Source organism: Choloepus didactylus, chromosome 14, assembly GCF_015220235.1.
Source record: "Choloepus didactylus isolate mChoDid1 chromosome 14, mChoDid1.pri, whole genome shotgun sequence".
Lineage (NCBI taxonomy): Eukaryota > Metazoa > Chordata > Mammalia > Pilosa > Megalonychidae > Choloepus > Choloepus didactylus.
The window spans coordinates 73,984,115-73,997,894 of NC_051320.1; the positions used below are offsets into that span (position 1 = coordinate 73,984,115).

Sequence of the window (13,780 nt, forward strand, 5' to 3'; positions counted from 1 at the left end):
CCTGAACTCCTGGTGATACCAAGATGAAAGACACTTTCCTAAGTCCTTTAAGTCATAGAACATTATAGAGGAAAGCACCCATCTTTTTCCAAGCAAGCTGTCTTTCCAATAATTGGATTTCCATTTGTAAGAACAATTCATCCTCCACTTTATATGACCTTTCTGCTAAAGATAGCATATCAAATCCCACCAAACCTTCTGTTACTCTTTGCTGTCCAAAGTGTTGGGAGCGTCCCAGGTTAATGAAAAAATATCAATTATCTGAGGTTCTAAAATGGACTTGAATTCATTGGCTTGAGGCTTCTCAGTGGGAAAATGAGCCCACCTCTAAGTCCAAGTCACCTGAGTCAAAGGATCAACCAGTCCGTAGACTTTACCAAGAATGTGATTCATGCTATAGAACTACTTCGTAGAAAAAATTGCCTTATGAAATGTAAAACTGATCCTGAGGATTGGAGGGGAGCCCACAGCTATGGAGCTAGATACTTTGCATTTCTGATAGATGAGGAAAATTACTTGTATGGGGTGACTAATTAATTTGTTTTGTTTTTCTACATGATCCCAAACCCTTGGCCTAGCTCTGGTTTAGAACATCTGTGGAGAGATATAATCTGACCTAGGTTTTTCAATAAATGGATATGACATTCCATCCATTTCTTTAGGTAAGGAAGAGAACATTCAGATGTTTCACTGAATATCATATCTATGACCAATCTTTTTCCAACTTTTTTAAAGAAAGAAATCTCTTTAAGCCAAGCATGTCTCAGAAGCATTACATACTAGTTTCTTCCTTTTCACTCCCTAACTCCTTATTTATAGCTTGTAGATATTGGCAAGAACAAGTTCCTTCAGCTATTTTTTGTATAACATTGTCTAAATACTTTATTTTGAGGCTCCTTTTTTCCTTACCCATTAACTTCTAGTGTCTGTAAAAATAAAGCCACAAACTGCTTAAATGCAACAACTTGGGGGTATACTGCTGTATCTTTCATTACAGAAACAACTATCCTCATGTTATTTAGGTGATAACCTTACCAAGAAGGCCACCCAGGAGCTCAATATCCCTTGGTAGTTAGCACAGGTCACGGGTCATGTTGTTGGAGAATCAGCCCATTACGTTACTTGTGGGAGTCGTGGCTCTTGCATGAAACTGGGGTTATTGTACCCTTTTCAGCTATGATAATTCTACTGTAATCTTCAAGAATAAGGCCACATTCTTATATGTCATTAGGACCTCACTTGAAGAGCAAGGTCATTTATGATGTGAATAAACAGGAAATAGAAATCAAGCATATGAGTGCTGGGCAAGAGTGAGCATCTAGCCTTCTTGGTCCTGATCAGTGGCTCCTGAACTTGTCTGCTCATCACAACCACTAAAGCAGCTTTAGAAAAATATAGAGATTTGAAGCCCACCCCCCAGTTTCTGTTTCAATAAGCATGAGGTTGGCCAATATAATCTCAATGCTTCAATAAATGACCAGACATTTCTGAAACATGGTGACAGAATTACTGCCTATGCGAGGGTCCAGAAACCTTTTGGGTCATGGATGCCTTTTGAATTCTGATAAAATCAATATATGTGTGTGTTTCGTATCCCAGCTTCTAGCATTCCAAGCTCCATAATATTGCTCAGCTGCCAGCTTTATAGGGAACTGAGGAGTTCTTTTGCTTTTCAGCAAAGCCATATCTCCATCCTTCCTTACCCCAAGAGATTTCTTTCCACCCTGCTGCCCTGTCCCATGCCTCCACTTGATGAAGGACCTCTGGATCCTGAAGAATCTCTCAAATTTCATGCTCTGACCCCAAGCTTTTGGAAGCCATTGTCTTGTACTTTGTAAAGTCCCATGAACCTCAGGGGGATTTTTCTTCTTTCCTGTCCTGCCCCCAGCCCTTGCTAGGTCACTGTCCTTCACTGTGAAGATCCAGTATGCCTCCAGAGGATGTCCTTCAGTCCTCCCGTCCTGCATCCAGCAGTGGAGTATACTGCTGCCATGACTTGGTGAAAGTCCCATGGGAAAGAACTGGCAGGTGGATGCAGATTCAACATGTGAGCAGGTCAATTCAGAAAGTGAATCCCTCATGCCAGTCCACACGTGGCCACAAAAAGTTTAACAGTTCACCTGGGTTTTCCTTACTCTATTCTATGAGGGGTTTTCTCCTCCATCCTGGTGGTGCCAGGGATGAAAGCAGCCATGGGACATTTTTCTCCTGGGAATAGCTTGAACTAAGGCTTAGTTTCTTTGCATCTTTCAGCTCTCTGCTAGGTAATCATGACATTGTAGTTTGTTGGATTTTTCTCATTGTAAGAATAAGAATGATGATCTCTTGAAACTTTCTACATCCTAACCAGAAGTAGAAGTCAATCTTTCCATTTCAAAAGTTTTCAGAGCAAGATTTGAAAAGAACATGCTTTCTGCTATTCTGGGCACACTTTTTCAGGTAAGTGTGATAGAATCAGATATGATCCCTGTATTAATTAGGGTTCTCTAGGGAACAGAACCAACAAGAGATATCTGTAAATGTAAGATTTGATAAAAGTGTCTCATAAAACCGTGGAGATGTACAGGTCCAAATTCCGTAGGGCAGGATGCACGAGTCCAGATTCCATAGGGCTGGATGTATGAGTCCCAACTCCATAGAGCAGGCTGCAAACCAGCAACTCTGATGAGGATGTTCGATGAACTCCCCAGGAGATGCTGGCTAGCCAAGGAAGAAAAGAAGTTTCTCTCTCTTTCTCCCTTCAAAGTCTTCAGATGATTGAATTAAATCCAGTTGATTGAATTCAAAGGCATGCCCGTCATTGATGTAATCAGTCACAGGTGGAGTCAACTGACTGATGATTGAATAAACCAGCCACAAATGTCCTTGCATTTAGGCCAGTGCTTGCTTGACCAGACACCTGGACACCATCACCTGGCCAAGTTGACACATGAACCTAACCATCACAACCCCTAATTCCAGTGTTTTGCACTGAAACTTTTGCATTAGGAGGAAGGAAAATGGGATTCAAGAGAGCTATTATTACCACTATTATTACTTACCTCTTATTACCTGTGGTGGATTGAATTGTGTAACCCAGCTTGGACAGGTTTTTGGTTTTGGCCCACAGTCTGGTAGGTGTGGACCCATTATAAATAAGATCTCTTGAAGATGTTATTTCAATTAAGGTGTGGCCCCACTGAGTAAGTTTGGGCTTTAATCCAGATTACTGGAGTCTTTTACAGGCAGAATGAAAGTCAGGCAGAGAGAGAAGACTGGAGAGGCAGCTATGTGCATTGTCATGTGACAGAGAAACCAAGGACCAAAGATCACAGGCAGCCAGCCCAGAACACTACAGTCTTTGGGATGAAAGCACTGCCTTTCTGATGTCCTGACTTTGGACTTCTCAAAACCGTGAAATGATAAGTTCCTATTGCTTGAGCCAACCTGTCTATGATATTTGTCTTCTTAGCAGCCAGGAAATTAAAACACTTCCTTACTTCCTTTTCTTGCTGGGGGTTTCTGCTGTGAGCCAAGCAGTCATCCTGAGCCATGTCGAACTGAACCAACGAAACCTTTGTGTAATGATGTCTTTCATATGCATCTAGGTTGTCACTTTTCCTTCTGCTACAGACTTCTGATAGAGGATGTTTGCATCCGTGTCCCTTTATAAGCAGTGCCCTTTCCACTCTTTTCTGCTAGTTAAATTCCTAGTTATTTTGTAAGATCCCAGTTAAATGTATATCTTCTATGAAGTCTCCTCCAAAATACCCTAAATGCCTACCCTCCAACAGCTCTATCTTTATTTTTTCTGATTTGTAATCCTTAGAGCATTATATTATATATATAATGCTAAGGGAAAGAGGGTCCCTGCTTCTTTACAATGCCAACAGATGAGCTAGAATTGGGTCTCAGCGCCCTGATGACTCTCCTGGAGCTGGGATGAGGGGCAGAGTCAATGTCATCAAAATCATAGGCTGTCAGAGGGAAAGGGGTGGGTTTCCCTAAGCAAAACAGCTACAATTAGTAGAGAGGGCTCTGCCAAGGATGATGATTTTTTTTAAATGCTTTCATTAAAACTGAATTGTTATGGATATTTCCAGAAGAAAGAGGAAAATATTTGAGAGGGCAGCCAAAGTTTTACTCTATATTTCACTTAAGGATAAGATATGAAGGACATATTACCTAGGAAAATTTTTCCATTATTCAATAAGGGGGCTAATACCAGTAAATCGGTCCCTCCAGGGGAGTGAAAACCAACTTTTTCACCACTGAGGACCACCTTTTGTTAATTTTGCCTCCATGGGCCCCAATTTTTTTTTTTTTCAACATTTTGGCTGCCAAACTACAATCTTGATGATATTTTCTATATAGTCTTTTATTGGGTAAGTTTAAATTTTTTTCAATAGACTTTATAATATATTAAAATATGTTGTGAATATATAGCAAAAACCATTAAAATGTACACTATTTCATCTGCCAATTTTATATCTATGATTTATGCTAAGATATTGGTCACGGATGTGCACAAAAAGTCATCTATAGGAATATTTACCACAGAATTGATCATAGTGTCAAAAAATTGTAAAATACCTACATTTTTAGCAACTAAGAGTTCAGTAAAAAAATTATGGAGTAGCCATGCAATGGAATGCTATGTTGCCATTAAAATTTGTACAAGATGATTTAATGATTTAATTTTCTTCAGAAAATTCCAGCTGCCATGGATGGGTAAGACAAAAAAAATCCAGCATTCAGAGACCATAGCAACTTATTTTTTCTAATCAATAAAAAAATAAAGTCTTATAGTAAAAAAAAAAATCAGTTGAATAAAAAATTAAAGCCAAATAAGTTAGCTATAAATGAAATTTTAAAAACCTGTAATAAAATACGTACATATGGATCTTTGAGGAGCATTTAAAATAGCCTCTACACCTCCCTCTTCACAACTTGTTTTCTGTACTCTAAGGTGGGAGGATCTGATCCTCTGTGATTAAAGACACATTGTAGACATTTTTTCTGAGTAGATTTAGCCAAAGAAACCAGGTTATTTGCAGTTCAGTTTGGAATAGAAGTTCAAAACGTGGCAAATAATTTACATATTGGCAGGAGCATGTTTTCTTTATCTAATTTAAGTCACCAGAAAGGAAACAATAATAATTGGCACCCAAACTTCATTTTAGTCCTGAACTACCTCAAACATATTCCATTAAATGCAAATGAAAAACATACCATTCCCCAAACAAATTCAGCCAGAAAAAAAAAAATGTGACAGCATAATTTCTGCTGTTGGACTGCTCATTCCCAAACACTATGATGATTTCATGTTGATACGCAGTAAAACATGATTCTAATTGAAAAGAAGGGTGCCTGTGACATTAGAAAGACCACAGTTTATTCGGGATCAATTTTAAGATCCTAAACATTAAAAATGTTCCTTCTTTTGTCAGTTAAGGGAAAAATTCTTAAAATAAGCCATTTTTGGCAAAATATTAATTACTAATCATATTTGGCATATATTATATTTGGCAATATAATATATATTATATATAATATATATTTGCCAATATATTAACTACTAATCATATTTGGTTAAATATTAATTACTAATCATACCTAAGAGTTCCACACACACACAAATGCTAGATATTACCTTAAGAACCTTATTTTTATTAACTCATGTAACCCTCATAAGAACCCTATGAGGTAGAGGCTCCCATTCTCCTGAAGAAACAGAGTCATGGAAAGATAAGGTAACATCCATAAGAACCCAAAACTACCAGCCAGGATTCAAACCCAGGGTTCCAAAGACTATGACTTGATCCAGCAGACTTGGATAGTTGATCTGAGTGAGATCAAAAGCAAATAAAGACCTCAAATCCTCTCATGGATACTCCAAAGTGTAATGATACCAGAACAGAACAGAAGGCAACTTGACCTCCTCGTTGACCTAATATTTTGAGTTTCCACAAGTCAGAGTGATTGCACCAAGTTAGGGGAGGTCAGTGTGGAATGACTCAGGTGTATACAAATAACTTCTAGGTTTCTCTTCCTCTGCGTGGAATTGGTATTCAGACTATAAAGCAATGAACCTATAATTTATAAAGTAGGTTTGCTCAAGGTATTTTTGCATTTGGTTTGTACCAAATCTAAAATTGTTTCTCCAAATTGTTTCTCCTCATTTGTCCTCAAACTTGGGAATGATTTCATCATCAGTCATACTGCTATGGGGCCAGATTGTACAAGTAGCACCATCGCCTCATGCTCCAGTCTGGAATCTGGATTTGGCAAATTCCTTTCTGAGCCTACTCTGATGACTTGCCTCAACTTATTTTTGTCCAACCCCACCCTGACTTCTGCCCCTCTCTAGCGCGAGGGCAGGGAGTATGATTTTTTTTCCTCTGAAGCACCTAGCACAGTGCTCAGTATGCAGTGGCTGTTCATAAAATATTTATAAATATTTTAAAGTCACCATTTACAGATGGACAATCTAAAATGCAGATCATAAGGCTTGACCGATGTCATAAAACAAATCAACCCCCCCAAATGGAATATGGCATTTGCTCCACTACAAATACGTGATGTGGGTGCTTTAAGTCCTTTAAAAGTGAAAATGTTCAAAGAAAAAGTATAAATGGACTAAGCAAGTTGGGGAGAAGATACCACTGTAAAGTAAGGAGGAAGAAAAGAAAGAAGGAAAGAGGAGTAAGAGAAGGAGATTCATGGCTAAAATAAAACCTTCCAGGAATGGCCCTGAATCATGGTGCGGCAGTTAACACCTGGAACCATTTCTAAACTCTTTTGAGAAATGCCAATCTAATAAATACTTCACCAGCCAGTAATTCATGAGCTCTACGCAAAGGCTTAAACCAAAAGGGATAATAGCCACAGCTGTCAGCCTCCAGATGCTCTGGGGCCTGGCCATGCCAAGCAGCCCCAGCGGCCATGCGGAGGAACGCTGCGAGCCGAGCACATCGCCACCGCTCACCCTGGCCTACCTCCAACAGCACCAGCTGCAACTGCCTGGCAGGGGGTGGCCGCTGCTGGCCCCGCATTCCCTGTGAGACTGGGTGCTAGGCTGCAGCCAGGCTGCCAGGGTGCACGCTCCGTCCAACCTCATCTTCTTGGCTCCCTTGGAATCCCCATGGAAACTCTGCGTTTCTCAGTACACCAAATTGCCTGAGCACCGGAATCTTTCTGTCATCCACAGAAGAGATGGAAGGAAAGCCACACAGATGAAAAGTCATCTCATTTATTAGTAATTTCTTTTTTTTTTCCCCCTATAAATCTGAAGGAAAAAGTCTTTGGTGACACTACCTATGAAACAATCAATCTTGGATGGCAAAACCCAGACATAAAGTTATACAGGTCAGTGAAAGTAAATCAAGGTCTATGGCTTTGTATTTCTCACACACTCTCTTACACATACACTGCGGGACTTAATTGCACCAAGTCATTAATTGTTTATAACAAATAGGGGAAGCACCTCTGAAAAGACCTGTGGTGACACAAAAGAAACATTGGCAATGTTTTAGAAAACTCTGTCCCGAATGTACATCGTATACAAAGTAAGGTATACTTTATTTTTTTGCTTTACAATTTGACACCTAAATATTTCCAGTTTTTGATGTCTTTCTTTGTACTCTTCAACATATTCTGTACATATTTTTCTCTCAAAATAAATATATAAGATTTATTACATGATAATCAGGTCATTTGCTTGGCCCTAATTTCAGTAAGAATCACAACCACAAAGAAAGAGATGTGTTCCCCATAGGTGAACAGAGAGCTATTGCAGAAATCAAATGGCCTTTGAGGCCTAAAAGACAAATCATCACAAAAATAGAGTGACTTAAAGGCTAGCATGATTTGATTTTAAACAAGGATGACACCATGCTGATCGTGATGGCTCAGTCTTGATTGTCACACACTCTTGCTCCAGAGGATGCCTCCTCCCCCACCTATTCATTGAGCCATGGAAGTCCCAATTTTGGCTAACTCATCTAGGATCCTAATATGGAACATATTGGAACCATAGATTTGTGACTATAGACCCTGCTGAGGAAAAATCATAGAAATAGAATCCTTTGATTTGGGAATAGGCAAAGAGGAGAGAGAGGGTTTCCAGGAGCCATCTTCATTATTGAGATTATGGTGTAAATAGCAGCTTCACCATCTCGAGTTTCTGGACATCACTTACTTTATAGGGGAGACTATATTCTTAGTATGCTCGATCCCATTTTGTTTAAAGAGACTTGGAGTTGATGTATAATCTGGTGTCTACATGCTTAAGTTCTAATACTGAGCCAGACAAGTTTAGCACAGCCAGATGGAAATGTTCACTCACTGAGAACTCTACTCAAAACAACTTTTTCCCCATCAGGGGTGCCTGAGAAAAAATGGCTGGCAGTGAAAGAATACTTTCTTGGTTAAATCTGGCCCAGGATGACAAAACATCTGAAAGGTTCTTGTCCATAGTTGTTGCTAATGGAAACTAGATAAACAAATTCAGCAACTGAGGTTCTGATATTCTGGCTGCATGTAGATTGTATTAACTAGTAGAAGGTCAAGATGTTTTCATTTAAGAGTTCATGGCAATAACTGGAGCTTTTTAAAACTGGAGCACAAAGAGACCTGAGGGAACATAGACACTTTCAGGTCTGCTAAGTTTTCCTGGCCTTTTGCATCCATAATTCAGCTTTGTCCAGCAAGAGTCTCATTTAGATTCTAACCAGGTAAGGCTCCCTGCTTTTCCCCACTTCCTCCCTTTAAACGGATTTGATTAAAATTTCATTAGTTCTTAAATCAAGCATCCAGTGTGTGTATGTGTATGTTTTAAAAAGTATATGGGTCTACTCATATTTGTTCATCTCACCCCTGATTAAATTAAAGTTCAGTAACTGTTATGAAAGGCCACCTGCATAATATTCCTTCAAGCCACCAGATATTCAAGGACCACCAAAATAAAGGCTAACGTAGCCTACTGTAATGGGGGAAAAATCACTCCAAAAGAAAAATTGCAGGAAGCAACCAGGATTGATCCTTCTTTGAGAACCATTTGTAACGAGAAAAAAATAAATTGTAATGTACATAAGATTCCAGGTGTGAGATTTCACTTTTTTTCTTCACTTGCTTTCGAAGCATCCTATCTGGAAAGTGTGCTGATATGCCCAGAAGACCCACCTGGCTATGTTATTTTTTGTGACATGAGTACTGTAATTAATTGCTCTGCAGTCTAAGTTTCAAATCATTTTTTTTTTCAACAAAGGTGATTTGTTAAATGCACAGGTAAGCTTGACTTGATATATGTAAGACTTTTAGCATAAACAGATACATTATCCAGCTTTAACAAATTATTTTTAAGATCATGGGTCTAAAGTGGCATTGGATAAAGATACAGTGTGTGGAAATCGTACGTGGCCAAGTCCTCTACGGGGTTTCTGCATGTAATTCATTACAAGGTCAGCACCATGCTCCCTGCTCCTGGCTTCCTACCAACTCACACATGTTGGCCCGCTTAGGGACTCCTGGTTATCATTAAGTTTGGCTGAAAGATAACTTCCGACTTCCCGCAGAGGTGGTTATGAATTGTAAACTTAATGCAGTGAAATACAACTCTCCTAAATGAATTAAAGTTACATCTTGCTCTTGGCCCTCACTGATTTGCTAAGCATGGTTTAATTTCCAGCTGTATATCCCAGATGAGAAAAGGACACCCTCGCTAGCATCACAAAGAGATTTACTTGGAGAACAACATAAAATGAAGATTTAAAGTGGCTGAAAAGTACATCAGACTGTTCTCATTTGTAATTACCATCCATTCCACATAACACACTTTGTGGAGAATATGTGCCCTGTAACCTTTGTTACTGGCAATTTTTACAAAGCAATCCCCTGAATTCACTTACGTGACAGACTCACACAATAAAGGGCACTGCATTCATGTTCATAAAGGAGAAAGATACAAGAATAATTTGCCCAACCTGGAAATTAATTTAAATACAAATTTGCAGAGGCCAGATGAATAAAGATTAATTGCTAACCCTTTACATCGCTAACAGCTGCACTCAAATGACATGAAATCTTTTGAACTGGGCATTTTATAGAAAGAAGTGCCAATACCATGAATCTAAGAACTGTTTTGTGACAGATATATGAGTTAATCACATCCACTTTGGGGAAAATATTCCATGTTTGACACTGGGCTAAGGATGGGTCCTGTTCTGAGTCCTGAGGCTGCAGAGAAAAGCCCGTCCTGTTTCTGAGCCTCATGACCTGTGCACCCCTCACATCACAGAATCCGGGTTCTGCCACCGTGTAGCTCGGTGGAATGTTGCCTCACCTCTCTGGACACCTGCACACACCTAGCATCACTCCTGTTTATAGCATCCGCCCCAAGCCATCATCACAAGCTCCATGTTCTCTTCCAGATGTCTACAAACAAAGGATGAGTTAAAGACTATTGGATTTATAGTGCACTAACTGAAGCCAGGTGCTTGAAGTTCTTTGAATATAATTCTGGGATGGAATTTTCTTCTACAACAGAATTGGCAATACATTTATGAGCTGTATGAGAATTTGGGGGGTGGGGGGACCTAGTGTTGATAGTTTATTCAGCATTAATAGGTGACAGGTGCCAATATTGTCTTTCTCTTTTGTTTTCTCTTATCTCTTCCAAAGTGGGAGAAAGCATTTAATATCAGAAGTTTCTGTCTTTTACAATGGTGTTATATGTTTTTTTCCCCCCTTAGTTTGTATTAGGAACACAATTCCACAATCAGAAACTCAAGGTGGCATTGGCGGGGACAGAAATTTTCTTTTTAACACTCCACCAACTTCCAAGGAGCACAACTAAACTTCTCCAAAGACTGAAAAATTAGAATTAAAACAGTATTCACAAATGCTTCCGATTGTTTGCCAGATTCTTGTTCAAAAACAATGATTAATCAAAAATGGTTCTAGGGTCCCAACAGTGAGGCACATCTTATTTACCTCATAGCGATCCTCTTGTTCAATGGTGAAAACTTAAAAATTATTACTTCTTTCTCAACAGAGAAGTTTCTGAAACTTGAGGTTTCACAAATATTAGTTTGTCTCATAAGTAATCTCTTTCCCCCAATACATTATTCATTGCCTCTTTGCCTTGAAACCAAAATCTTATTCCGACTATAACCATATGTATGTCAACTGTTGAATTTGAAATCTAGGGCACACCTCCAGAAAGCACTAGGTTCCTGTTGTGGGTCAGTATTTCCATCTTATTAATATGCTGGTAGGCTCTTCAGATGGTCCTGTATTGGAAATGAATAGTTCTCAATTATTCTAGATTTCTCTTGGGTACTAACTTCCTCACCCCAAATGAAAAAGATTATTGTACTTAAATATCTCAGATATAAAGTTTTCAGTTAGAACTGCCTACCTAGTAGGTATAATATTTCTTTGTCTCATGCAGCAACATTTTAGAAATAAGAGTTAAAGTTGACTTGGAAATTCAAAGTGGAAAACAATTTGCACTGGCCAAAATGAATAACGAACTTTGTCTTAACTTATGCTTGGTTATTTTTTGACACTGGGCAGAGTGACGTGTTACATTTTTCCATGAAGTCTGAGCCTTTTTGTAACTCTTCAGGAAACTCTGCGTTACCAAATGGGCAATGATGTTTGCGGGAAGAGGAGCAACAGCTTAGAAACATTCACAACCAACACAATTTTGATTAAAGAAAGAACTCTGGTTTTTAATAGTTTTGATCATTAAAAAAGTTTAAACCTGCATAGCAATCATTTCAAAAATAATTATTTAATGTTCCATAATTAAACTGTACACAACCTAGTCTTGGGACAGAGAAGCCAGTGAGGTGAGTTTGGAGCAGTCCCGTGCAGTCCCAGGAGCCAGGAGTTGAGTTTCTCGTTGGCCTTTTCTTTATTTTTTAATTCTGTTCATCTAAGTTTATTTGGATACTTGGCACAATCTGGCTCCACTGATGAGCAGATCTGCACTGGGAAGAGAGAGCAGCTTGACCCCCGTCCCTTCTCACTTCCCTCCCCCACTCAGTCGGGGTCTTCAAAGTCGCTCAATGTCTCGGTATTTCTTCCGCAGGATAGAGACCTGGTCTTTAAAGAGGACGGGGTCGAGCCTCATCTGAGAGTGGATCAGCGGCATGTAGCCAAACCAGCTGGCAAACGTATTCATGCAGCTCTGTCGCTGGGCAAAGTGGTCAGGGTCGGCCCAACGGGAAGCCCGAGAAGTCTAGGGAAAGGGAGAGAAACATGGCGGTCAATGAGAGAAGAGCAAGGTGAGATGGAAATATTGCAGAAAATTGATTCAGGCAAGTGGCAAGTAAGAGAGCTTGGGGTCTGGCCTGGCAACCAAGCCTCACCATCCATGTACCTGGTGAAAATACAACCACTGATCCTGGTTCTTAGCCTTGCCAAGAAGCTTTCCCCAAGTTACAGTAAGCTTCTCAATGTTAAAACAAACAAACAAACAAAGGTCCATATTGATTGACCAATTCTCTGAAAGTACAGATGTATGACTGATAAACTCAATCATTATGGCCATTAAATATCAAACTTCCATTTGTATTTGAGATCAAATACTATGATTATCAATGTGTTTGTGGTTTCAAAGTTAGTGGTTGATTTGGGGATCTTATTTTCAAGCACGTTGACAGTTCAGGTGGTTTTAAAGGGACTATGAGTGATTCTCATAGTAAAATGTACCTTCCTAGGAAAAGATGTTTCTAACAATGGGTGAGGACCCATGCACACTGAAAACACAAGCAAACACAGACACACACATCATTAAAGAGTTGCCTATTGACATAAATGAATTTGGGGTTTTGCCCCAGAATTGGGCAAAAATATGTAAATCTATCCATCCATCCATCCATCCATCCATCCCTTCCTTTCGTTTACTTCCTCATTACCTTTATAAAGGTCCCACTGAACCTTAAGAAAAAAAAGTCACAGGTATAGTTGAAGAACAAAACAAAATCTCTTACATTTTATTCAAGGTTAGTGTTATGAGGCATCTAAAAATCCTTTTTCACTTCTACAGAATTTTCCACTGAGATGACTCCATGAAGTTTTAGGGGTTAGATTCAGTGCTATATAAGGGTGTGTATCTGTAAGACTGACTATAGACTAAAATCTTAAAATTCTGCTCTTCTCTTAACCCAAGGACTGCTGCATTTCCTACTCCATTAAAATGCCCACAGGTTACTTTTAGAAGGACAATCAGCCCTATAAAGAATCATTGTTCACCCAGAATGGAAAAAGGACTTATCCTGGGCAAGGAGAAAAGATAACCAGTATCTCTTTAGCTCTCTGCATTGCCCTTAGTGTTGGTTAAGTATATACAAATGACTGGCACTGGTTTAAAAGGAGGCCTGAAATGACGTGAGTGCTCAAATTTAAACAGAGCAACTAGACATAATGTCTTCAAAGCCATATTTTTATGAAGCAATGAAAAGTTGGGCTGCCCGATTCTGGGCAAAACCCCAAATTCATTTATGTCAATAGGCAACTCTTTAATGATGTGTGTGTCTGTGTTTGCATGTGTTTTCAATGTGCACGGGTCCTCACCCATTGTTAGAAACATATTTTCCTAGGAAGGTACATCTTACTATGAGAATCACTCATAGTCCCTTTAAAACCACCTAAAGTGTCAACATGCTTGAAAATAATGTTGAAGGTAAACACAAATGTCAAGTTACCTCTGAGCAACAGAAAAACAAATAAAACACTACTTGTAAAGTATTTTCTTGAAGCTCATTTGACCCTTATCCCAACCTGGTGATGT

General features: G+C 39.2%; 1 protein-coding gene across 1 annotated transcript in view; it reads right to left on the bottom strand.

Annotated features, from left to right (window-relative positions):
• Positions 1 to 11,687: 11,687 nt before the first annotated feature.
• EXT1 (exostosin glycosyltransferase 1) overlaps positions 11,688 to 13,780 on the bottom strand; it is a 313,958-nt gene continuing 311,865 nt past the window's right edge. The window contains exon 11 of the mRNA XM_037803395.1: positions 11,688 to 12,226. Within this exon, the coding sequence (XP_037659323.1) occupies positions 12,041 to 12,226 (186 nt within the window). The 3' untranslated portion in view covers positions 11,688 to 12,040. The remainder of the gene's footprint in view (positions 12,227 to 13,780) is intronic.